Source organism: Sander vitreus, chromosome 16 (genome assembly GCF_031162955.1).
Source record: "Sander vitreus isolate 19-12246 chromosome 16, sanVit1, whole genome shotgun sequence".
In the NCBI taxonomy this organism is placed as follows: Eukaryota; Metazoa; Chordata; class Actinopteri; order Perciformes; family Percidae; genus Sander; species Sander vitreus.
Window position 1 is genome coordinate 6,894,623 of NC_135870.1, and position 26,878 is coordinate 6,921,500.

The 26,878-nt window shown below is 41.2% G+C and overlaps 1 protein-coding gene across 1 annotated transcript; it reads left to right on the forward strand.

Moving 5' to 3' along the window:
* Positions 1-493: 493 nt before the first annotated feature.
* Positions 494-12,448, forward strand: LOC144531271 (aquaporin-3-like). The gene is made up of 6 exons (XM_078271312.1): positions 494-601; positions 4,912-5,038; positions 8,494-8,631; positions 9,334-9,452; positions 11,567-11,781; positions 12,271-12,448. Exons 1-6 carry the CDS (start codon positions 494-496, stop codon positions 12,446-12,448), a joined length of 885 nt encoding a protein of 294 aa, XP_078127438.1.
* Positions 12,449-26,878: the final 14,430 nt, after the last annotated feature.

Below are 26,878 nucleotides of genomic sequence, written 5' to 3' on the forward strand. Positions count from 1 at the left end.
TCAAACAGTTTACCTGTTTTACATTCCTCCCTTATGTGGAGTATCTTGCATCTCGCAGCTGCGAGTGTTGACTTGTGAAGTGCAAGTGAAGAGGGATCGGTTTAGGAAAGGGCCTTCGTAATCTTATGTCCCTCAGGATGAAATCATTTGCTTGATGAATGTGCACAATTATGTACAGAAAGACTTATATTTTAATTAGGTATAATTTTAAAGTAGGGCAAAAAAAAAACATCAGTTAGCTTCCAGAGTAAATGAGCAAGTTTACAGCTTTATTTTCACATTTGGCTGCACTGTGGAGAGAGGGATGCTGAAAGTAATTCAGAGCAGGAGAACAGCAGCCACAGAACAGTGAGGAAGAGATGGGTGGAAATGGGTTTAGGAGTGGCAAGGGAGGGATCCTATGAGACCCCTAAAAGCTGATGTGCAGCCACTGACTCACATTTGTTGTTAGACTACAGAGCCTACCTCAAGGTAATCTTATAATAAGTGCATCATGGGAAAACAAAGACACATTTTGGAGAAATTGGCAGGGGCCTTTCAGATCCGACATTTGCTCCTGCGCCAGGCCCTGGCAGAGTGCCTCGGAACCCGTATTCTGGTGGTGAGTACAGAATATTTTGCATCCCTCCTGCAGCATGCTGAGTGGATCATTTTTGTTCAAGTAAAGAAGGTTAATAAACTAAATTGCTAGATATTGTTATTAACTCAATTTAAAATTGAATGCATGTTTTTCAGATTATTATCTGCTGCCATTCCATCCATCCATCCATCTTCGTCCACTTATCCGGTATCAGGTCGCGGGGGTAGCAGCTCCAGCAAGGGACCCCAAACTTCCCTTTCCCGAGCCACATTAACCAGCTCCGACTGGGGGATCCCAAGGCGTTCCCAGGCCAGGTTGGAGATATAATCCCTCCACCTAGTCCTGGGTCTTCCCCGAGGCCTCCTCCCAGCTGGACGTGCCTGGAACACCTCCCTAGGGAGGTGCCCAGGGGGCATCCTTACCAGATGCCCAAACCACCTCAACTGGCTCCTTTCGACGCGAAGGAGCAGCGGCTCTACTCCGAGCTCCTCATGGATGACTGAGCTTCTCACCCTATCTCTAAGGGAGACGCCAGCTATCCTCCTGAGAAAACCCATTTCGGCCGCTTGTACCCTGGATCTTGTTCTTTCGGTCATGACCCAGCCTTCATGACCATAGGTGAGGGTAGGAACAAAAACTGACCAGTAGATTGAGAGCTTTGCCTTCTGGCTCAGCTCTCTTTTCGTCACAACGGTGCGAAACACCCGCTGCGCCGATTCTCCGACCAATCTCCCGCTCCATTGTCCCCTCACTCGAGAACAAGACCCCAAGGTACTTGAACTCCTTCACTTGGGGTAAGGACTCATTCCCTACCTGGAGAAGGCACTCCATCGGTTACCTGCAGAGAACCATGGCCTCCGATTTAGAGGTGCTGAGCCTCATCCCAGCTGCTTCACACTCGGCTGCGAACCGATCCAGTGAGTGCTGAAGGTCACAGGCCGATGATGCCATCAGGACCACATCATCTGCAAAAAGCAGCGTTGAGATCCCCAGCCCACCGAACTGCAACCCCTCTCCACCCCGACTACGCCTCGATATCCTGTCCATAAATACTACAAACAGGATTGGTGACAAAGCGCAGCCCTGGCGGAGGCCAACTCTCACCTGAAACAAGTCCGACTTACTGCCGAGAACCCGGACACAGCTCTCGCTTTGGTCGTACAGAGATTGGATGGCCCTGAGAAGGGACCCCCTCACCCCGTACTCCCGCAGCACCTCCCACAGTATCTCCCGGGGCACCCGGTCATACGCCTTCTCCAGATCTACAAAACACATGTAGACCGGTTGGGCATACTCCCAGGCTCCCTCCAGGATCCTTGCAAGAGTAAAGATCTAGTCCGTTGTTCCACGACCAGGACGGAATCCGCATTGTTCCTCTTCAACCTGAGGTTCGACTATCGACCGAACTCTCCTTTCCAGCACCTTGGAGTAGACTTTACCGGGGAGGCTGAGAAGTGTGATACCCCTGTAATTGGCACACACCCTTTGGTCCCCCTTTTTAAAAAGGGGAACCACCACCCCGGTCTGCCACTCCTTAGGCACCGTCCCAGACTTCCACGCAATGTTAAAGAGGCGTGTCAACCAAGACAACCCCTCCACACCCAGAGCTTTAAGCATTTCTAGACGGATCTCATTAATCTCATCTCTCATTAATCTCATCTCATTAAAAGAGGTTGCAGCCCTTCGGGCCCTTCGGTACCTTGCAACTGCCTCCGGAGTCCTCTGGGATAACATATCCCGGAAAGACTCCTTCTTCAGTCGGACGGCTTCCCTGACCACCGGTGTCCACCACGGTGTTCGTGGGTTACCGCCCCTTGAGGCACCTAAGACCCTAAGACCACAGCTCCTCGCCGCAGCTTCAGCAATGGAAACTTTAAGCATTGTCCACTCGGGTTCAATGCCCCCAGCCTCCACAGGGATGCACGAAAAGCTCCGCCGGAGGTGTGAGTTGAAAGTCTGTCGGACAGGGGCCTCCTCCAGACGTTCCCAATTTATCCGGACTACCCGACTAGGGTGCTCTGGTACCAAGTACACTTATGAGCATCCCTATGTTCGAACATGGTGTTCGTTATAGACAATCCATGACTAGCACAGAAATCCAACAACAAACAACCACTCTGGTTTAGATCAGGGAGGCTGTTCCTCCCAATCACGCCTCTCCATGTGTCTCCATCATTGCCTACATGCGCGTTGAAGTCCCCCAGCAGAACTATGGAGCCCCCACTGGAGCCCCATGCAGGACTCCACTCAAGGTCTCCAAGAAGGCCAAATACTCCAAACTCTTATTTGGTGCATATGCACAAACAACAGTCAGAGTTTTCCCCCCCACAATCCACAGGCGTAGGGAGGCGACCCTCTCGTCCACCGGGTTAAACTCCAATGTAGCGGCGCTCAGCCGGGGGCTTGTGAGTTTTTCACAAGTCAGGGTTTTTGAACCATTCTTTGTCTGGCCCCTCACCTGAGACCACTTTGCCTTGGGAGACCCTACCAGGAGCACAAAGCTCCAGACAACACAGCCCTCAGGTTCATAGGGACACACAAACCTCTCCACCACGATAAGGTGATGGTTCCCGGAGAGGCTGCCTTTCCATTAAATGAAATAAAAATGGAATGTAAGCTGTGCAATTTCAGGAACTTGGGGGGAAATAAATGAACCTTTAGTTACACTTAAATATCTTTGGTTATGCTTAAACAAGAATCTGAAATATCTGCATGGTTAACATAACAATTTGCACACTTCAAATTTTTTTTCTCTTTCTCACCAAAATAAAAAAGTAAACGCACCTTTTTCATCACACCTGTACTCACAGTGTTAGTTTGGATAGTTTTTGGTTGACTATATTAGTAAATGAAAAACCCCACCACCACAAAATAATTCTTAACTAGATTTCTGCAAAAGTATTTGTATATACAGTATATATATATATATATATATATATATATATATACAGTATATTGCAGTGTTATATCATATTGAGATGTAATAAAATTAAAATTAAAACGGTACTACTGAATATGCCTAAGTTCATGTCAAAAATCTAAAGAGTAAAAAAGTGTACATTATGGAGTAAGAGCATGACAACTAACAAGCCATTTGTTTGATCCAACCAATCAATGAATCGAGCTAAGAATTAAAGATGCGAGATGGTGAGCAAATACATGTAAACAGTTTGCCAGATTTTCTCACGAAGAATGTATCCTGAAGCAGCCTGAAGCATTTCACCAGCTGCTTTGAACTGAAAAGCTGATGTGATAAGAGGAAAAAGATCTTTTAAAAATGCCCCAAGGGATTCTGTCTCCTTCTCGTTCAACATGTTTGTGTAGAGAAAGAGGTGAGGGTGCTATCGTGTCTGGCAAGAGTCTAGTTGTGTTAGTTGTCAAATGACAAAATAGCTAATAATTTGGTTTTTGTGTTAGGCTCTCCAGGTGTTTTCTGCAAGACTAATATGGTGTTCAAAGGCAACTTTTACAGTAGTGCTAAAAGGTCAAAAGAAAGTCAAACTAATGCTCTCTTCTCATTTAATTGCTCCTTTCTTACTGAAGCGAAGCAACACTGAATAATTTCAACTATATTCAGAAGAACTTTAGCACCTAAGACTCCTGAATTATGTGTCTCCTGTTATTTCATTCTTTGTACTGAAATTACACACAAAACTATAATATTTTATATCCATATTATTTGCTAATGATACAAGACTTCATCTGCAGTCCCCAATGGAACCTATTTCAACACATTTCATTTAAAACTAAATGTTTTTTAGCTGGTGCAAAACAACCTGGAGTCCCTCTGTGTCTCATGGTAGCCCACAGACAACACAAATATCAGGAGAGGGCACCAGTGTTGAAACGCCAGGCCATTTGTTATTCTGCTCCCCAGCTGTGACTGATCTGTTAATTCCAGGAGACCTTTCACTCTGCTGGCAGTCTGGTCCCTTCAGTGGTCTTGCTGGCCCTCCGCGGATGAAGGCTCTGCGGGTGAACTCAGATTGTTGTCGGCATCAATAGTCCCACACAAAGCCCCGACCATAACATACACATGAACTCTGGGGTCAGTGAGACACACCCTGGATACGACGAAAAGCAAGACTCAGCTGGATTTGAGGTCAGGCCACTGTGGGGCTTTATTATTCTCTTTGAAGTTTTTATACTACTGTCCGTCTACAACAACAACAAAATTAATCTCAGGGTTTGTCTTTTTCAACTTCACTGTTTATGTCTGGATGGATCTTGCAAAAATAAAAAAAAGTGTGTGGTAAGGCATTTAAGGTCAGATGTGTTCACTAAATAATTCCACGTTGTTTGTCTAAGGTGTGACCCTCTCCTCTATCCAGATGTTTGGCTGCGGTGCAGTAGCACAGCTGGTGCTAAGCGGCGGCTCCCATAGCACGTTCCTCACCGTCAACTTTGCTTTTGGTTTTGCTGAAACATTGTGCATCCTTGTGAGTGGACAGATCTCAGGTGAGGATATGCCATACTGTGCTTTAAGGCAATTGTTCTCAAAGTGGGGTCAGGGGACCCCCAGGGGTCCTTGAGGGTATTCCAGGGAGTCACCATAGCAAAAAGGGGAATCATTTATTTTCACTATAATTCCATCCATAGGTAACACTTTGACAGAATGTATGACTAGTTTGGTGATGGCTTTCATAGACTTTCTGTAATAAAACATCTAAAAGCAAAAATCCTATCAGATTGGGACCCTGGGGAAAATAACTAATCAAATGTGGGGTCCGTGGTCTAATTTGTGTCAGTTTGGGGGTCCTTGATGTCAAAAAGTTTGAGAACCACTGCTTTAAGGGTTACATGTGCTTCATTGTTTTCTTAAAAATTTTCTTCACTTCTTCGTGACCTCAAGCCCTCCTTAACAGCTAATAAAACATACTTAAAATTTTATCACCTTGATACTTCATGACTTTCCCCAGTTTTATGATTATTGGTTATAGACGTGAGCTTGAAGTGCAGACATGTTTCAGAAGTCCACTAGAGAAAGTGACACATTACTTCTGTTTGTGACCTTAGCTGTAAAATATTGTTTAGTACAATATATCCATATCTGCAACAGTACTTTTTACGCAGCATTACTCCTCCCAAATCCCAAATAAGTCTATTTGGATTTCTCTTATTGGAGTTTTTTTTGTAATCTCTCTCAGTGAATGACTTTTGGGTACACAGAATAAATAAATATTTGTTCCAACATAGCCCATAATAACATATGAAACATATGTTTCCTTATTAGGTATAACAACAATGCTTTGTGGCCAATTCTGTATTTTGTTACCTTCATTAAATGTGCAAAAAACTACCACCTTTCTTTATATTTTTAATGAGGTCAGAAGAAAAGAAAAACCCAGTTAAAAGGGAAAATTGTTGATTTTGTTGGACTATTTTTATATATTCATACTAGCAACAACAATGATGCAGTAAAGCCAATCTCAACAAATAGATAATTTATTAAAAGGAAGGAAAACTTTATTATCATCAATAACCACTCATTTAGTTGAGCTACAGTCATTTGCATCACTGTCATGAAGTACCTGTCCTTCAAAGAGTGTTTCCAACAGACTCAGCTTTTTTCTCCAACCTCCATCAGCATACCAGGGAGTCATTATTATTGATGGCTTGACAGACATTAAATATCAGCAAAGGGTAACCTGGCAGTTATCAGAAGTGCAGTATTTACTACACTGACGTCTTCGCCAGACGAATGACAGCTAAAGGCAGCGGGGGAAGCAGAACAGGAAGCCGTGAACGGAGGAATGCAAAGTTTGAAAGAGACACACACAGTAGGAGGGGGCACTTACCCCTGAACTTCAAAACTGTGTGGTCCGTAATTGAAAGGAAAGTGAGAGTCAATCCTCAATCCAATAGTATCCTCTGTCAGAAGCAGCAACACTATAAAGGGTTCCGCAGTTCACTTATACTCATTTCTTCAATGCCTTTATAATGAGGCTGTCCACCTCTAACACACATTGCAGCTGAGAAAATAAGCTCTTATAATTAGATAGCTCCTACCCTGACACGATTAAGGTGTGAATAGAAACGAGGCGCCCACATGAGTGTGCCATCAGAGCAGTTATTTTCCCCTTTAAAGGTGGAAAAGGAGATACTTTTCTGAATCTTTTCATCCCCTCCAATTTAATTTGTGTCACAGAGACCTGCCATCCCAACAAGACTTTACTGAGACTGCAATTACTGACTATACAGTAGGCTTACAACGCCCTTCCATCTCACTGAAAAAAGGGGGGAGGGTCTATGCAGTAGAAATAAAACAGCATCCATGTGTTTGTTTTCCTGTGTTAAATAAATCACAATCTGAATGTACTTTTTTTTTACGATTAAAAAATGTAATCTAATTAATTACATACTCTGTGATTAATTAATCGAAATTAATCGCATACATAATTAACGGTGCCTGAACCGATACTTTTTAAGAAAGTAAAAAAAGAAAAAGAAAAAAAAAAGGGTACTAAACAGTTGGTGGCATTAAAGAACGGCTTGTTTATTGCTAAGGCCATATGGTCAAAATTAAATGATTTAATAATAATGTATAACAATAACAATAACTTATTTCACTTGTAAATCGCTATTGAACGACAAAAACAACCACCAGATGGGAAAAGGACATTTACAATAACTTCAAATGCACCACGAGGCATTTCGGCAGCTGCCGATTGTTACATACCGGTGTTGAATCCTCTACAGTAAAACAGTCAAACTTTACACCGTTTAGCGTTAGCTGTCAGCATTGTAACCGTCTTTAATCCAGCTACTAGCTAGCGGTAGGCTAACGTTAGCTGCTGTCGAGTATAGTGTTAACTAGCTAGCGGTAGGCTAACGTTAGCGGCTGTCGAGTACAGTGTTAACTAGCGTCACGTGCAGCGGTGTTTGTCTTGCCTGTATCGTCTTCAGAGCATCAGAGAGAAGCGCAGACATATCAGTGACACCAGATTTCGGTAGCCAGGGTTGGCAGGAAGAAGATTTTTACAAGTAAATGTTCCAATCAATGATCCAGGCAGAACATCCTCATCTCCCTCCTTCATTTTACAGTCGAATGGGGGCTAGAACGGCTCTGGGTCAAACGTCAATATGGAATGGATTAATCTGCGTTATTTTTTTTAACGCGTTATTTTTTCTCAGATTAATTACCGTATTTTCCGGACTATAAGTCACACTTTTTTTCATACTTTGGCTGGTCCTGCAACTTATAGTCAGGTGCGACTTATATATCAAAATATATATAATTTAACATGTTTTTATATGTTATTTCATGCTGAAAACATTACCGTCTACAGCCGCGAGAGGCGCTCTAGGCTTGTGACAACTATATGCTGCTCCTAAAGACAACTGAGAAAGAAAAGAAACTGCAGGCGACTGCAGGTGACTGCAGGTAGTAAAATACGCAGCCGAAAACAGTAATCGAGCAGCAGAACGAAAGTTTGGAGTGAGTGAGAAACTTGTGAGGGACTGGCGAAAAGGTTAGTCTTACTGCAATGAAGAAAACAAAGAAAGCTAGTCGCGCGCTGAAATCCAGATGGCCAGAGCTGGAGGAACGAGTCCACAGATGGGTGCTTGAACAACGTGCTGCTGGGAGAGGCTCGTCAACAGTGCAGTTACGTTACGTTAACATACTGGACACCTACTGTATTCAGCCCCTTGTTCTGTGTGCTATTGTGTAGTTTAATAACTTGCCTTTCCAGATTAAATGTCTGTTCTTGGTCTTGGATTTTGTGAAATAAATTTCTAAATAAATGCGACTTATATATGTTTTTTTCCTCTTCGTGACGCATTTTTTGACTGATGCGACTTATACTCCGGAGTGATTTATAGTCCGGAAAATACGGTAATCGAAATTAACACGTTATTTTGACAGCCCTAATGAAAATATACCGAGACTTCTATATTTTTCTCATTATTATGTGGTCATCTCAGCCCAGCCGTGACCTTTTCAATGTGTTTATTTGGGAGAGAGCCCTGGAGGAAGTTCCCGCTGTTCTTTCTCTGCCAGACCCTCGGAGCCTTCCTGGGTACAGCGATTGTATTCGGCATGTATTTTGGTACGTGAAATTGAAGCGGAATAATCAGATTAATGAAAATTGTTAAAGTTTAACATGCCACACAAATCAAGTTTGTTGTTGTCTACTCAGTGGTACAGAGTAGTAGTTACAGATCGTTGGAGGGGAAACACAAGGTGGATAGACCCAAGGGCCGGAACAATTTTGATTTGATTTGATCAACCTTTGATTTCCTTCAGTATACAGCAGCTTGGTGGTGACAATTAAAATGTACAACCTGCTGTAGCTATCTGCCTGACACATGGAACAAAGCCAAATGTTTTTTTGCTCTGAGGAAACACGTTAGTGAACAAATGAGTATCTATACTTTGACCTTTAAAAGAAAAAACGTTTGACAAATTTGCAACCCATTTGGTGGCTTTCTACTGAATCTCTTACACAAGGGATTAATTAACACACTTATTCTTCACCTAGTGGTACTGAATGCTAAAAAAATTTAACAAACATAAATGTCAACCTCATGATGGTGCTAGAGAAAAAGTCATTAGGATACAGTGTCTGGAAATCATGAATGTCTACAAAATGTTGTACCAATCCATTAAGTACAAGTTAAGATATCTCACTAGATAAGTGAAAACATTGACAAAGCTTTCTTGTGCTATTAGAATAGATAACTAATTATAAAAAGGTTGCATTTTCTTAAAGAAAAGAAATGTATTAGTGAATTGTACGTTCTTCCACCAAATGCATTGTGGGACTTTAGCCAGGGGGAGCTGATCGTTTTGGGGAAGAATGCCACAGCTGGGATTTTTGCCACATATCCATCTAGACATCTCACCCTGGTTAATGGGTTCTTTGATCAGGTAACAGTAACTTGATTTCTTAAGTTGAGCACTTCTACTCAGAGGCCATACACTCTAGTGAAAGTACTGCACAAGTGCTGTAGCACATGAATTCATTTTCTATCAGTGTCCATTGTCTGTTGTATTAGGCCTTAAGTTCACATGTTTAAGTAGAAAAGAACACAATCACAGACTTAGATACTTGAGGTCACAGTGATTCATGGCTGGTGGAGCTGAACACACTTGACTCAAACTGAAATTTGTAAGAGGCGGATGATTGAAAAACATGGCTGAGGTGAAGTGTACTGTAGACTTAGCAGGACGTAGGACTTGCATGGCTCCATTGCTGGAGCAGCAAATTATTACTGCTCAGAAGATATTGCATGGAAATCTGGCCCTCCAGTAATAGCCAATCACATCATATCAGCTCCTCTCATCCTCTTTAACTTTTTTAAAAAGCAGCAGTCGGTGTAATGAGCAGGACAGTGTCACTATTCATTTCATCTGATTGTCTAAACTTGGAATCTATATGGAACCGCTTGAAAGTGTGTGAAAAAGGAAGGTCAATTAGATTCCTGCTCTGTCGAAAAATTCAAATAATTAATGAAGGCACTCTGCAAGTGCGTAAAAGTATGCGCTGTGCATCAACAATCTGGACACTGCAGATGCAACACACATAATCCTGCTGCTGATGGCTACAAGTATATGTCTCAAAAAGAGTTAACGTTCCTATAGTCTTGCTTTGCCCGACCTTCCTTCGAAGCGCGCTAAAGGACGGTCTGGCTACTCCACATAGCATTCGGGGAAGGGAGGAAAACATGCTCTGGTTTAATGGCATTTCTTTAAACCAATCAGAATCGTCATGGGCGGTGCTAAACTCCGCACAGACCCGCTGCAAAATAGTCGTGCGAGAGAAAACTCAGATTGGACAGATAGTCTAGCTAGCTATTTATCCTGCAGAGATCTGAGGAGCAGTCAACAATAGTCCTCATGAATCCACCAAATTTAAAATTCCAACACAAAGAAAGCAGGAGGAAACAGAAAATACATCCGGCGGAATTTCCTGCAGCACCGGAGCAATCCCGGAAGTGGAACGCGAAGGATATAGGCTAACATTCCTACAAAAGGTGTGAGCGACATTCTTAACAGAGGTCTGAGTAGTTTGATAAGTTGTCTAAACAGACAAAAACTCCAGAAAACATATGCAAGAACAATATGCAAGGAGCTTTTGCCTTCGCAATTTGCTCTTATTATGTGTGCTCTACCAAACAGTTGAGAAGACCATTAACAGCTGTATGCTAACCATGCCTAACAACCATCAACAAATTATATAATATTGCATTTTTGGAAATATACACCGTTTTATTTTCATGTACACTCACTCACTAAACAGTTTCTTTTCTGCTGTTGACTTTTTTTTCTTCCAGTTTACCTTTTCGAGACCCCTGTTGACACTGAAACAGTACATCCTCTGTGCTGTTGTCAGCAGTGCAATTTCACAAGAACTGCAGTAAACATGGCACCTGCTGGCCAAGGTGGCCACCAGCCAGCCCCGCTGCTGGAGCACTCAAATAGATCCTGACATGCCACAGCATGTGGAGTATTCTATACCATTTCTACTGTGCACATATGCTGTGAAACGGAGTGGTCTTAAGTCCAGCCCTGTCATTATGCAACAATGCCAATTGAAGAATACGTCCCGTTGCTCCTTGTGGTGCTTCCGCTCTCCATTGATGTCAGAATACATTAGTGGACAGTGGAGGGTCTATGAAGTGCTGTTTTCTGATGAAAAAGTTGACACGATTGCCAGATTTCACATTTATTTCTATTCAAGAAAGTTTGACAGCTTGTGAACATTGTCAGAACTAATCCACTGTAAATATCACAACTTCTTAAAGGTGATGAAACATATCTCACAGGAATGACAAGGGAAACAAATTTGCAAAGTAGTTTGTCTGATTAAAACGAGAGTGTTAACATCTCCACAAAGACATATCAAAAAGCAGTTTTGAAGACTCTTTAGCTTGTTCATGCATCAGCAGGACTACATTGTCTTATTATTGAACATAAGTAAGGATCACATTAACTTGATGTGAACAAAAAGCGTTAATAGATCATTCTGAACTGTTACTCAGATTATTGGAACAGCTGCATTGATTGTGTGCATCCTGGCCATAGTTCCACACAACAATCCAGTCCCCAGAGGTCTGGAGCCCTCCACTGTAGGCTTTGTGGTGTTGGTCATCGGCCTGTCAATGGGCTTTATCTCTGGCTATGCCGTCAACCCAGCCAGGGACCTGGGGCCGCGCATCTTCACGGCTCTCGCCGGCTGGGGTCGAGCGGTTTACACGTGAGTACAGAACTATTTTGGAGTACGTAAAAACAGAACTGAACTGAACTGGGTAACAGTGACATCACAAATAGGAGGCTCAGAAAATGTAAAGAAGATTGGACGCAAGTTTATCACTTGCCACCCTTTTGTCAGTTACTGGAGCAAGTCAATTCTAATTTACTAGAGTAGTAGAGGGAGTAGAGGAGGGACATGGCGAGCAGCAACCACCAAGGCTGACTTTGATATTTTGGGACACCTGTCAATCAAGCAAATATAATAATAAAACACGCTTCATACGTAATTGTATTGTAGTATCTTGTGACAAATAAAAACGAAACTTCTCGCGTTAGATTAGTGGAGTGCCCCTATAATTAAATTAAAATTAGGATGTTTCACAATTGACATGCTTTCTATGCCTTCATATTTTATTTAGGCCTGCTAGGTAAAGGCATGAAATATTTAAAATGACAACATGCATTACAGTTCTTTCCATTTATTCTCTTCCAGAGCAAACACCTTCTGTTTCTTTGTGCCCATCTGTGCACCCTTCTTTGGTGCAGTGGTGGGTGTGCTGATCTACAAGCTAATGATTGGATACCATTTAGAAGGAGAAGTGCAAGAGAAGCAGAAGGAGATGGAGGTAAGGTTCAAACTTTCCAATATGACAACCAACGAAGATGCATGAGCACTGCTGAATTTCTTTTTACAATTATGTCGCAGTAGATTAGTAGATGTTTGCCTAACAGTGATACATTGCAAACATGCCAGAGTGATCCTATCCATCTGTCTGACTTGCAATTAGCTTAATATTCACTATTCATTTATTTCTATATTGCATGTGAGAGAAATGCCTTTACACACATATTGCTAGGGACATGATGTACTGCAGGCTATACAACTATTTTATTCTTTTTAAATGTTATAAAACAAACTGATTATCTGCAGTGGACAGGCTGAAAATCCACAAATAAGCCTTTTTAACTGTCATTATTTAATCAGAATTTTTTTTATAACCAATACATTTGAAAGCAATTTTCAGGTAGTCCTTGACTTTTAAGGGATGATTCCACCATCCTTTAACAGCACTGGAGACAATTAGAGTTTATTTTGTATATGGAAATGTGTGTAAATTGTTAGATTTTTGGATTGCCAGGAGTAGCTTCCACAAATCTGACTTCTTCTGACAGTTTCATCCAGGACAACTAAGGGCTCCAGGGAACTCTGCTCTGCTGTCACCACTTACAACATCCTGCCATGGGTGCCATGTGCTGTCTATGGGGCATTTCAAAAATCCCTAATGTGTAGAACGTTTGAAAATTTCTGACTTGTCGGCCCTTTGTGGTAACATCAAAAAGGACACTGTGGCAGACAGCAATGGATGTGGCAACTCGCCCATCTCCGACACAGACAAAGAGAATGAAGGATTGAAACACACCAGAATTTTTTTCGTACATATTTTTCAGAACAATTTGCAAAACAGTTATGACCAAAAACATGGATTTGGAACTTCAACAGCATGCACCTCTTCCAAACCAGATTACTTCCCTTGTTTCCCAGCATGCTCCTGGTACACAAAGGTTGCATTCCCTCTTCTGCAACCATACTCTCCCCTCTTCTCATGTCTCAGTTTATACATGCTTTCCTTTCCTCACCTCCTCTCCTTGCTTCTTAGTCCCTCCAACCTGAGATGCTAATGTAGGAGGCGAGGCAGAGACACAAGGAGAGAGGAGTCAAAGCAACAGTTAAATATGACGTGTGGCACAGCTGCCATGGTTTGTATATTAGAGCTGTGCGTCACACCTTTATTATACGCCACAGGTGCCAAAAAGTTCAGTTCAGTTCAGTTCAGTTTTATTTATAGTATCAAATCATAACAAGAGTTATGAGACACTTTACAGACAGAGTAAGACAAAGCCCCAACAATTACAATAATTCCCTCAAGAGCAAGCATTAGCAGTAGCTATTGCGACAGTGACGAGGAAAAACTCCCTTTCGGGAAGAAACCTCGGACAGACCCAGACTCTTGGTAGGCGGTGTCTGACGATGCCGGTTGGGGGTGTGATGAACAGTGGCAGAAATAGTCACAATAAAGATAATGGAACAATGACTACAATGGTAGTCGTAGTAGTTCATGTCATAGTAGGGCACAGCAGGGCATTACGGGGTGTAATGTGGGACAGCACAGCATGGGTGGACGCGGTAGGACGCAAGGACGCAGCCGGACACTGCAGGGAATCGCAGAGCATAGCAGGGTGTAGTAGGTTGCAAAACCCAGGTCTTGGTGCCACCCTAATCCAAGGCGATATTCTGGGTGAAGAAGAAACTAAAAAAAGACCTCCATAAAGGAGACACCTGTACATCCTTGGTCATAGCTCCTCCGGCAAGCTTCCTCTCTCCTCGAGATACATTTTAGGAATTGAGACATCCTTTAAGATGGTGCGCTGAGATTGATTTCCAGGTCACGTGCAGGATGACGGAGGTGACACAAGTAGGCAAATTAGAAAAATGAGAAGAGCCCACTGGTTGGCTATTTATGGTCCTAATTTAATTATTAGATTTCTTTCAGCTTGTTCCTGGCTCAGGATGTTGTTATCATAACAGATGGTTTCAAAATTGGCATAAGATGGTCAGCACCAATTTAACTGTGTTTGTTATTTGTACCGTATGGATGACTGTATCATTACCCCAATTAGGGAAGCCCTTATATTACCAAAAGAAAAATTGGTATATTGTCAAGTGAAAAACTATGTTCTTTTATTGGTATGGTTTCACATGGTGAAGAAGCTTGCCTTAGACACTCACTGGCACGCAAATAGTGACATTTGCTACATTATAAATGTCCTCCAAACTGTGAATATGTCCCTTTTGGTTTATAGTGCCTGGTGGTTCACTCTTAGAAATTCGGTCTTGGTTTGAAAGGGCACTAAGGGCAAAACGCACACGCACACACACGCACGCACGCACGTACGCACGCACGCACACACACACACACATACACACACATATCTTCAAGTTCATATCTTCCACAGACATCCATCAATGCTCAATTGCCATTATCGGAGAAGCCAACGCATATTCCGCATCAAAATATCAGTAATGACATTTTTGGAGTCTGGGAAAGAATATCAATACGTCTGATCTTACAAAGGCTTAAACTTCAGAGACGGGTGTTTGACATTTGGAGTCCCTCTTTGGCCATGACCTTTGCAGCAGTTCACCAAACATATCTATTGTCAATCTAACCATTTGCCTCTGAAATTATAATTTACCTTCCCGTTGACTTGCGGAAGGGAAGCAGAGCAAGCAGCAGGATTTTGCTTTTGCTTTTATAGATGTCACCATAGAACAAAAGTGAGGTTCAACCATGTTGTCAGTAAAAAGTTCCATTACAAATATGACAAGGTCTGTTGATTTGAAAAACATATTTACAGAGTAAATCTGAAATCACTCTTCATTTCCTATGCATTGGAGTCAGTCTTCTATGGATGCTGGGGCAGAAACATGGCAGAAATGAAAAATGTTATCTATGACCAGAAAATAAAATCAGCAACATGAACTGCAAGAGTAATAAGAACCCTCTCCTTCGTTGACACATTTGTTTGTTGCCTACGTATGATCACTGGCAACATATACAGGACACAGTATCAAATATAAATCCATGCACAAATATGGGTAGCAGGTTTTAATTTTAATATTAAACATGCAGAATAATAAATGCCATAATCAGCCTAACCTTTATGTCATGTCACAGGCATTTCAATGCAGGGAAAGTAATATAAAAAGCTGAGCCACAGCTCCACCGTGTGGTGAAGTAACGGACCTTCAACACTTTAACCACTGTAGTATTATTATCAGCAAGTCACACTTGAAAACCTCTGGTAGATTAAAAGGGCTGAAGAACCATAAAGCATACAATTTACTATACTTGTGTTAAGACCAATTCCGTGCAAATGTTCAATAAAACTAAACTGATTTCAGGCATGGTTTTCCCTGTGTCTTGCCCAAATTCTAATAACCAGAAAGTTCAACACCTGTAATGGAATATCCTAGTATTCCAGTCAACACATTACATGTACCAGGAAGCCAAGTGGTGCATGTTTCTGTGTGGCACTCAGTAAGATGATTTGAATGAGTCAAATTTGTCACACCCTTTAATTTATCTCAGAGTCTTAACTGCACCTTATCCACAGCTAGACACATTAAAGTTGGTGATCGTGGTGATTACAAAAACAAATCGCCAAGATTATAATACTAATTGATGAATCTGTCTGTCTTTAAAGTTGTTAAAGGGCTCTTGTGGAGTTTTTGACATCTTGCATGAGTGTCTTTGTTTTTCTTTGCATTTCTGTTCTCCCCACATGCCGATGCGGCGATGCACCGATCCACATTAGTGGTGTGCAATATTTGGTATTGATCCGATACCAAGTAAATACAGGGCCAATATCGTCGTTACCGATACGATACAGATATGATACCGATATGATACTTTTTAATAATTAAGGTCGATGAATTTTCATTTTCATTTAGCCTGTTTTCAAGTCAATCAAGTGTTTTCATGATTTTACATTTGGATTATTAATAAGTTAAAACCAAGGACAGAATTTCCATATGCCTGTATCATTTTGTTGTGTTACCACTGTATCTTACAGCCTTTTTACAAATGATATAGGTTTCCGTTGTTTCATTTCGGACTGATAATATAGCCACACAGTGCTTCTCTTCCTCCTCCTGCCATTCTTCTGCCGTCTCTGTCCTGCTGGTGTGTGTGTGTGTGTGTGTGTGTGTGTGTGTGTGTGTGTGTGTGTGTGTGTGTGTGTGTGTGTGCTGTGGGCCACCGCTGGCCCTGGCTGCTTGCTTGCTTGTTTGCCTGGCGCCACTCCGTCACGTGATGGTACAACTTCAAATCACAAGACGGGGGAGGAGGGGCAAAGTGTGCCTGCTCCGCGCTGTGACAGGAGCGGCCCTTGAAAGCAGCGGCACTTACACGGACACAGACAGCCAGGTCACCTCTTTGATGAAACCGCAGCAGTGCATACTGGAGAGATACTGAAACTAAAGGATCAATCTCATTACACTGGTACTGATCCAACGTTGGTAACGTTTGGATCGATCCGCCCACCACTAATCCACATTCCTGCAATGGTTTCACACTAGAGTGCGGATCGGGCTGCATTTTTCTGTCCTACAGAGCAGTAACCGAACCCGGCCCGAGCCAACAGGCATTAAGATATTTATGTCCGAACCCGACCCGAGTCCGACACAGTTAAAATCTAGTTTTTTTCTCACACTAATGACACATGTACGTTTGTTTGTGTGAAAAGCCCACTTTTATTAAGCAACTGTAGGAAGACATTCGGAAATGTCAACAGATGAGCGCATCAGCTCACACGGGGCAACAAGCGCACGTTAACACAGGCGCGCACCTACATAATAAGCTTTTTTAAATGTAATATGTTCAATGCCTTATCGCACTGATGTGACCGAGCCCGACCCGAACCCGAACATCATTTCTAAATATCTGTCCAAACCCGTCCTCTATCTATCCATCCTCTATTACACTGGTGGCACTAATGTTCCAAGAAACGCAGCAATGCACCAACAAAGACAGGGGAGAAGAAAACTGCTAGCAAGTAAACGTCAATGTAAGCAATGCTGGTTTCAGAGTCTTTAGAAAAATAGATTGTGCGAGTGTTTCATGGGGAAGAAAACAGTAAGACCTGAAAGATATGTTTTGGTGAGAAACACTGAATGTGGTCGTTTCGAAAATAAATCTATTGAGAGAAATTAAACTCAACTAGTACAGTGCCCGTCGAAAATGTGCCTGTTTGGAACGGGCTGGCCTGTGGTATTGTTGCTTGTAGAATTCTTCAAAACCAAATTGTACCCCAAAATTACTTACAGAAGGACCCCAAACCACTTCAAATGCAACTCCACTGTAAAGCCTGCTACCGACTTACTGATTTACCTGACAGAGAATGTTGCAGATTCCGAATGTAATCACAAAATATCACAATGAAAATGTGGAATAATCAGACATTAGCGTCATGGACTCATGGCAATGCACTACCCGGCCCGTTATGAGAGCTAATCAGCATCTATCTGCGCTCATCAACCACCAGAACCGGACTGTTTGTGTGTGTGTGTGTGTGTGTGTGTGTGTGTGTGTGTGTGTGTGTGTGTGTGTGTGTGTGTGTGTGTGTGTGTGTGTGCGCAGAGAGAGAGAGAGAGAGAGAGAGAGAGAGAGAGTGAGAGAGAGAGAGAGAGAGAGAGAGAGAGAGAGAGAGAGAGAGAGAGAGAGAGAGAGAGAGAGAGAGAGAGAGAAGGTTTTGTCTCGTGTCGTATGATCTTTAACCAGCAGAGGTGCTCATTTCCATACAGGTTTAGTGGCTTGACGGTTAACGGTGGAGTATGGATTTGATTAGCGGGGGTATTTTGGCGACGGTAATGTTATTAGTGTTGTAAGTTAGCCGTAGACTTAATTAACCCGACCCAGGGCGAGTCTGATGAAAACTGATGTGTCTGCCCGGTTCAGCTCTGAGATTTTCTCGCATTGAACAGCGCTGTGAAGGAATAATCTCCGAGATTACGTTATGTTCTGCCTCTGTTTAAAAGTGGTGAATGTATGCTACAGCTCACAGCAACTATATAGTGTTGGCAAATGGCTTTTTATTGAGTTTCCTCTTAGCGAAATAATAGACACTGATCAGCTATCCGCTCGTGCTCCAGGAAAGTGAAGAAAAGTTAGTTTGGTATATCCAGCAATCATGAAGCTAACGTTGGAAGCAGGAAAAAAGTCAAAGGCAGTAACACACACACACACACACACACACACACACACACACACACACACACACACACACCCCGCCCGCTGTTGTAAAGTTTTCCACATGTGGCGTCTGCGTGTGACGTGCAGGTTATCTTCCCATCAACCATGCCCCCAAACACGGACGGACACACACACACACGCACACACGCACACACACACACATATACATAGCCTACAGATACGTCTTGCTTTATTTGATAGATACTAATGCATGACAAATGCATGTAAAAAAAAACAAGATTTCCAAGAAGTGTGTGACGATTTGTGAATAATTTACAATGTATTTTTCATTCCACAAACAAATATAAATTTGAACAAACTAATACAACACAACCCAAATAAATGCCAGTATTATATATTTTATAAGTTTTAATTAAAAAAAATCTTTTATTTTTACGAACAGGAAGGTTTTCAAAAGCAAATCCTGTTATATTAATGAACTTGAAGTTGGATATACTGTATATGTAGAATACTGGCCGTCATTTGTATTTGTTTGTAAAATTGCTACACATTAAATTGGTTGGCATTTGTTTATGGAATATGAAATACATTTGAGAACACCATAAATTACTTACAAATCATCATACACATTTGTGAATCTCGTTTTTATTTGTGTTTCACAAAACATGCATTTGTTGCTAGTATTGAGACTAATTTCTCTCTGTAAAAATTTTCTGTTATTAAAAAGCACCAGTGCAACTACCAACTAACTAATGTATCACAAACAGCAGCTCAATATTTGTTTTCATAAACCCCTGAAACCGGTTGTATCCTCTGCACAGCACTGCTGCACGTACGCATGTACATCTGAAGATATTAATCAATCAGATGAATGACAATATTAAGATGACAATCACCATTGTGCTATATTCCTTTTTCTGGTACACGTTCCATCTGATAACGCTCAGAATGAGCTTGAGTGTGAATGTGCTTTACCATCTTTTTTATACTCCACCCACACATGCATGCCTGCATTTCAAAATTGCAGGTGTGCATTGTGAAAGATGTCATTCTCATTTAAAAGACACAATGAAAACCTGATGAGTGTATTTAGAAGAAGACATACAGGTGCCACGCCTTAGACAGCTATGGCTGATAGAAGATAGTCAGACAGTTCAGATTACTTCCTTGTACTCATGAAACAACAAATAAATTACAGCTAAGCTTGAACCTTTAAAAAATTGTTGTTTTCTAAACCTTTCAAACACATCATAGTGGACAGAGTTGTGCGGTTGTCATGGAGATGGTTTAGTTGTTATGTTAAAATGAATAAAGATTTAATTTATCATGTGTTATATTAGGGTTAGGGGTTCCATGTCAGCAACCGAGCATTGTAAACAGATAAGGTAAACCTTATGTTGAGAGACTCTTTGTAAAACAAGTATTTTTGCCGAATCATGTTTAATATATTTAAGTTATGACTAATTTCATAAGTACAGTAAGAGTAGGCCTATGTCCTGTTGGGAGATGTGTTGCAGCTGATGATATGGATATTCTATATTCTACTGCAGCAGCTCCGTGGTCTGTGCCGCTGCTCATCTCTGTTTTTACGGCGAGAGTGGACACTAAGCGACGCACAGGTCTGCTTCAGAGCTTCGTGTGTTTGGGAAAAGTGCTTTATTTGTGATTTAAATAATGGTGCTGATGATTTTTATAGACCCCCACAGGTGTATGATTTTACTGCTTTCATGGGAGCTCATCCTCTCTCTATGGGAGCTCAGCTCCCACTGGCTCCCACGTAATTCGAACCCTGGCTTAGCAGAGCAGCAGTAACCATCTCAGCCTATGATTCCAGTATTGATGTGACTAAGAGATACATTTAAATTAAATACTCCAAATAGAGGACATGATGGACTCTTCACTTGAGCTTCTGCGCGGGAAAGTCACCGGACGACGCAAACTTCTGAACATAGCCTGAGAAATCCAGAGAGAGTTGTGTTGAGCTGATAGTCTTAATTAGTTTTTTAGCAACTCAATTGGCAATGGCTTGAAGGTAATGGATGTAAGTCACTTGTTTCGTCGGCGATACAAACACGTACTTCATATGTCTTATTTAATATCTCCAGATCAATGCAGATGTCGTCACGTCTTGTTTTTAGCTGTGTAGCCGTTAGCTCCAGCTTTCCAGCAATATGTTTGGTGTCTTTGTAGCTCTTCCGGAAGCTTAGTAATCTGGCCTGGAAGACAGTGACTTTTCGGCAATTCCAAAGCGATAAATCCATCCGAATGGCTATTTAGTCATCGTAATTTCTGAAAATAATCAGTGGCGCTGTGTGAGCAGGTACAAGCGTAGGAGTAGTAAGTTGTTGTGGGCTAAAATAGAAAAGGAGATGGCATGTCCAAGGATGCGACAGCAGTTAAATAAGTGGATGGTGAAAGGCAACAGGTAGGATTTAAAGTGTGAGGTCTGTGCTTGGAGGCTTGCAAATATTCATGTTAACAGACTGTTCTCACTGTTCTCAGACTAGCTAGTGTTTGCTAACACTAGCAGCTTAAGTGGGGTTTACGGCTAGCTTAATGCAAAGCAATGTTGCTTATGGCTACATTTAGATTTTGGTTAAACCCTATGGTACCAATCCTATGTATGACATATCTTAATTTTATTAATGTAAAATAACAACTGGTAAATATAAGGTAGCATGCACAATAAATGACAAGAAGCTGGAAAACATAACTTATGCAATAACTCTGGTTTACCATGGAATCATTAATAGATTTTGTTTTACCATTAGCTGTTCATGTTAGCTGTGCTGTCAGACATACAGGCTATAGTTACATCTGTTGAGTGACATGTAAGCTGTAATTACAGGGTCACATCTCTCTCTTTAAAGGTCTGTGCTAAGTGGCTCTCCATATTTGTACTTTTTAGAATCCAAAATGTGAATGTAATTTCAACAGCAGCACAACCTTACTGCATAACATCACTAGGCTGATAAGAACTGAATTTAGGTTGCTATATTTAACAGTGAGTTCATTTCATTCAGGTGTGAGGATGGTGGATCAGGAAAGACAGGGGAAGGCAACAGGTAGGTCTAACATTAGGTGGAAGTGTAGGGGGAGCCACTTGATACCAACAGATTCATTTTTTAATATTATTAATATGGAAAAACTAATATAGAAAATATATTACATAATGTTTGTTTGACAATATGTCTTAGTGGAGAAGAACACAGGCAAGGAGTGAATGAGACAGACATGAGGTCGGCGATGGCATCACGTAGAGATGAGACCAGTGATGACATCAGGTAGGAGTTCTATTAGACCACACAAAACTAAATGTCCAGTTCAAGCTCCGTGTCATCCTCACATTCGTTTCATTTTGCACTTTAACGTTAGTGTTGCTTACAGATGAAGTCTGATTACTTCTAATGCCAAATCGAAATAATTTAACATGTTTTGTTACATGCTATTAGGCTAATCTTGCCATTGCGAATGAAAAATGCATTTCTGTATCAAAACCCAGCACATGTGGGAAATATAACAATTAGCCTATGTCTGACAGAGGGGACGTAGCAAACAAATCAGAACACAAATTTAAACATCCGCCACGCATATGCTCGAATGCCATCAATGATGATTTATTTATTGTAATGAAAATAAAGTACATTTATATATGTATTATAGATACCATATACTTATTTATAATTATGCTGGGCCTACAGGGACTGATATACTTTAAAATAAACCTTTATTTATTTAAACCCCATACATGATGATGTCCGGCACACTTATTTTACTTGTTGTTGTTTTTTGTTGTTGTTGTTTTGTTTTTTTGGTTTTTTTTTGGGGGGGGGGCAAAATTGTTGCCGCATACCCCTCTGACACTGGGTAGTAGCCACTGAAAATAACAATAATTTACTTCACTCCATTCGCCTAAGATCCAAGATGATGCTGACTGATGGGTCTATTACAGCCTGGTCGCACAGAATTTCGTGAAATGATCATGAATTGTTAACAGCGCATTACGTGGTGGTGGCACGGAATGTGTGAAAAATCCATGTGGCCACCACAGAAAACAATGCCAATGTAAAGTCAATGAGAAGATGACGTAGCATTTAGAGCGACTACGGTAGCGAGTAGTATGTAAGGCCGAAATTCCGCATAAGGAGGTTGGTTGGGGTGGTGGATGGGTCAAACACAGGACTTTCACCCAGGAGACCGGGGTTTGTGTCCCACATGTCAAGTAACCTAAAGTCGCTTTCTGCTTTTCAGAATTCTTCCGTGGGCCCATCACTGTATATTCAGTGTATGTGTATTGGGGAAATAGACACAGACAGGCCAGGAGGACCCCTGGAGGCCTGTGTGTGATTTGGCTTACTGATGTCTAATAGCAGGCAGAAAATGAAATAGAGATGCAGACACAACAAACATTTGGGGATAAAAGCGTATGGACTTTTATGGGAAAAATAGTTTTATATTTTGTTAGATACAGAGTTTATTTTTGTTTCCCCTGATTGTCAACACCTAGAAGAACACTTTTCAAAAGCCAAAAGGAATGGTCATTATTGTTCTCTGTGTGATTTCAATACATTTCTGTGAGATTTCATTTTCGTTTAGTATTTTCTTTTGTCTTTATAGTCATACAACAATTCATACATTCATGTAGCATGATGTCTATAACTTGATTGTGCATCACAGGGTTGAGATTATACAAGCATTATTACACAAGGAGACCAGGCGAACCAAATATGGGAAAAAATGGCTTAGACCTCAGAGGCTTAAAAAAGTTACGCACTAAAGCTTTAAACGGACAAGAAAGCTAAAAGAGCACATTTTGCTTGTGGATGCTATCCAAAGGCAGAGTGCAGGATCTACATTTACTATGGCAATTCAATGGCAATGATTTCTAAAAGATTCAGTCTAAAAAGGCACAGAATGAAAGCATGGCAGTGCTCACACAGTTTTCCATCCAGCCTTAAAGCTTCTGTAATTATACTCCTCTCTGTCTGCAGGAAAAAAAACACATGATTTTAAAATGCCTGCATGTGACCATTAATAAAGCTATCCAGATGCATAATTATTTATTTTCTCTTTCTCTTCATGTGACAGATCCCAGAATTACTATGCTCCCCAGTCACAGTAGCTAGAAAACATAATTCATCAAACGAACAGGCTTCTGCTCAGCATCTGCTGAGGGACACTTTTACATAAAAGAGGAAACTGGGATGTTTTTTTACACTGAAGCTCGTTACGGAGTTTCAGTGTGTGGTCGATTCAACTCACACAGCTAGATTCTTTCGTCATTGATACTTTAAGTTGTAATGGAAAATTATATATCTGACTATTGACTTATTTTTAATTTTAAGCTGCGTGAACTCTTTACCCCTGTCATGATGTATGGACCCTGATAGCCTAACTTTATGCCCTTCTGTTTATCTAAAGTGCAGAGACTGGCTAGTCTGGCTATCACCAGACCAAGCTCAGTCTTTTAAGATTGAACATTAGTCTGGGGAGTCTGCTCTGTATTTCTACTGCACAAGAGGCGTGATCAACGGGCATAGTTCAAATGACTCTGTACGTAATTGGATAGTCCAACCAATCAGACCAACGATCCGGGTGACGTAGCAGCGACAGCAGCATCAACGGGTTGCTGCGCTTCGGTGGCCGTCATGTTGTATGTAAACAAAAAGCTGCTTGGTCGCTTCTCTATCATCATTGTGTTAAACCCGTCAATAGCACGCCAGGTGGATAAGCCAGTTTGTGATTGGTTCCCACAAATTTGTAACAGAAGCAGATTAGATAAACATACAGGTTTCCAGCCTGAGCTGCAGGGTGAAATCAAATCGCCGGCAGATCGGGCTGGGTTTACCCAGTCTAGAGACTGGCCTTTCTCTACCTCCCTTTTCTCTCCCAGATTTGGAGGTCTGAGATGGTCGGAGATGTCAGTGGTCAGATGGGCTGATAGTCAGAAGGGCTAGTAATTCACCCCCACCCTCTTACAGTCAGCTTGTCTGGGCAGTTCATTTTACCCCCTCCCCAGTGCTGTCAGCTTGTTAGAGGGTTGATCATTCTCTCAGACTCTCATGATGAACTGAACCTTCTTTGCGCAAAGAATAAATACTTAAGACTTTCTTGAGTGAAGCCTTACTTCAGATCTCAACCTATGTAGTAGAATTTCCGCCACAAAGTGTATCTCAGTTACGTACATACCTAGGAATAAGCACCTGAATACTTGATCAGCAATCTGAGGCATGAAAGATAGCATGTTTTACAATGTTTACTTTTGGGCTGATAAACAAGACAATTTATGCTCAAATACATAATGCAGATGTGCGATATGCAGTGCATTTAATAATGGAATAATTTGACACTGGTTGCAGGACAAGGCATACATCAAAACAAGTAGAGAGAGAGAAACTACTCTAATAGGCTAAAAACTGATTTGATATAAAATAATCTTGAATGCAAATGTTATATAGCCCTTTATTTGTACATTCACAATGCATAAAAAAAACTTTTCATTAGGAAATAACCATCATCTGCAAATGTCTGTATAATTTAGCACCATTACCAGGTAGCCTACATCATGCATTTTCTTTCCACCTCTTTCCACCGCACTGAACACGGCTTTCTTTGTTTGAGTCAATGGACGTTGGATTACAGGAGAATGAGAGAAAGACATTGAGGGACAGGAAGTGAGAGTGAAATAAATGATTTGGCTAACATTTTGAGAAAGAACAAAGAATGAAAGACATCTGTTGTGGCGTGTATCAATCTTTCTATATTTAGGCTCACAGTTCAATTCCACTGATAGTGCCTTAAGCCAATTGGAACAGGAGGAAGGATTACAGCTAGCAAAACCGGTTTAAATGTTCGCATAGGCACGTAACCATTGTTTTAGACCTTAAACTAAAAGTCAAAGATCTTTAAACACATTTACATTCAGGTGCACTGCCATTAGCTACAGAAACAGCCAAGTCTAAGGGTCTCCTTAAGAAAAAAAAAAACTTTGTTATGTAAATTTAGGTGAGATTGAACAAAAGAAAAAGTCAGTTTCATGTTCTATTGCCAATCATATGATGATTAACTTTCTGGTAAAAATGTCCTTAATTTGCAATTACTTTTTCTGGTTGATGAAAATGTCTCTGTGTTGTTATTATCTGCGGTGAATATTCCTTTACAAGGTTATCTTATTCAGGAGAGTTTAATATTATTTTAGTAAAGTTTGAGCAAAACAAAGAAAGTAAACCTGAAGGCTCTCATGTACCTTGTGAATACCTATACATATTGTCTCACCCAAGTGATGATGTAGTGGGATGAAATGCTCAGTGAAGAGATAGTTATAGAAACAACTTTGGGATTTAGTTGTCTAATTTTTGTAACACCACCATAAGAACAATTTTAATACTTTGCCAGGTGTATCTTACATGAACCAATCGCATTAGTTCCCACAAAGTGCCAACGATCTGTGACACAGGCTGTTCTCATGAACCATGCGTACAAAAGCTATGTAAAGTAATGCACTGTAATTTGTAAGCATTCCATGTTTTTTGTTGTTGCTGTAAATACAACAGTGACTGCCGCTGTATGAGAATGCAGCATCACGCAGCGCCCATTAAGCGGCAGAGAACAAAAGACTTTCACCCAGGAAATGTGTGTTCCTTGGGAGTGTTTTAATCCAAACCGCAATGTTTTTCCTAAACTTAACTAGTCGTTTTGGTGCCTAAACTGTCGTCGCCACATGATGCTCACTTTTTGTCGCCTCAACTGTTATTGCTGCATGACGCTAACTTTTCGACGCCTAAACTTAACTGTCGTCACTGCATGACTCTCACTTTTTTACACTCACTTTTTGACGCCTAAACTTAACTGTCGTCACTTTTTGACGCCTACTTTTTGACGCTCACTTTTTGACGCTCACTTTTTGACGCTCACTTTTCGATGCCTAAACTTAACTGTTGTCGATGCATGACGCTGACTTTTTGTCACCTCAACTAGCTGTCGTCGCTGCATGACGCTCACTTTTTGACGATCACTTTTTGACGATCACTTTTTGACACCTAAAGTTAACTATTGTCGCTGCATGACGCTCACTTTTTCCTCGCGGTGCCCTGTTCGCCGGCTCACCTTTTATCTGGTAATACGTACTTTTTATTAAAATGTTTATTGAGAAAATGAATGAAGTGGGAAGTTTACACATTTGTCTTTATGCATTGTTCCAGTAAAGGTGTGTGTTGTGATCCTGACATACCATCACACAGTCCTGTTCCATTCTTTTACTTTTAAATTTTTTTATCAGCACATAAACCGTGGTGCAACAATTGAATCTGTTGTTGAACAACTAACTTT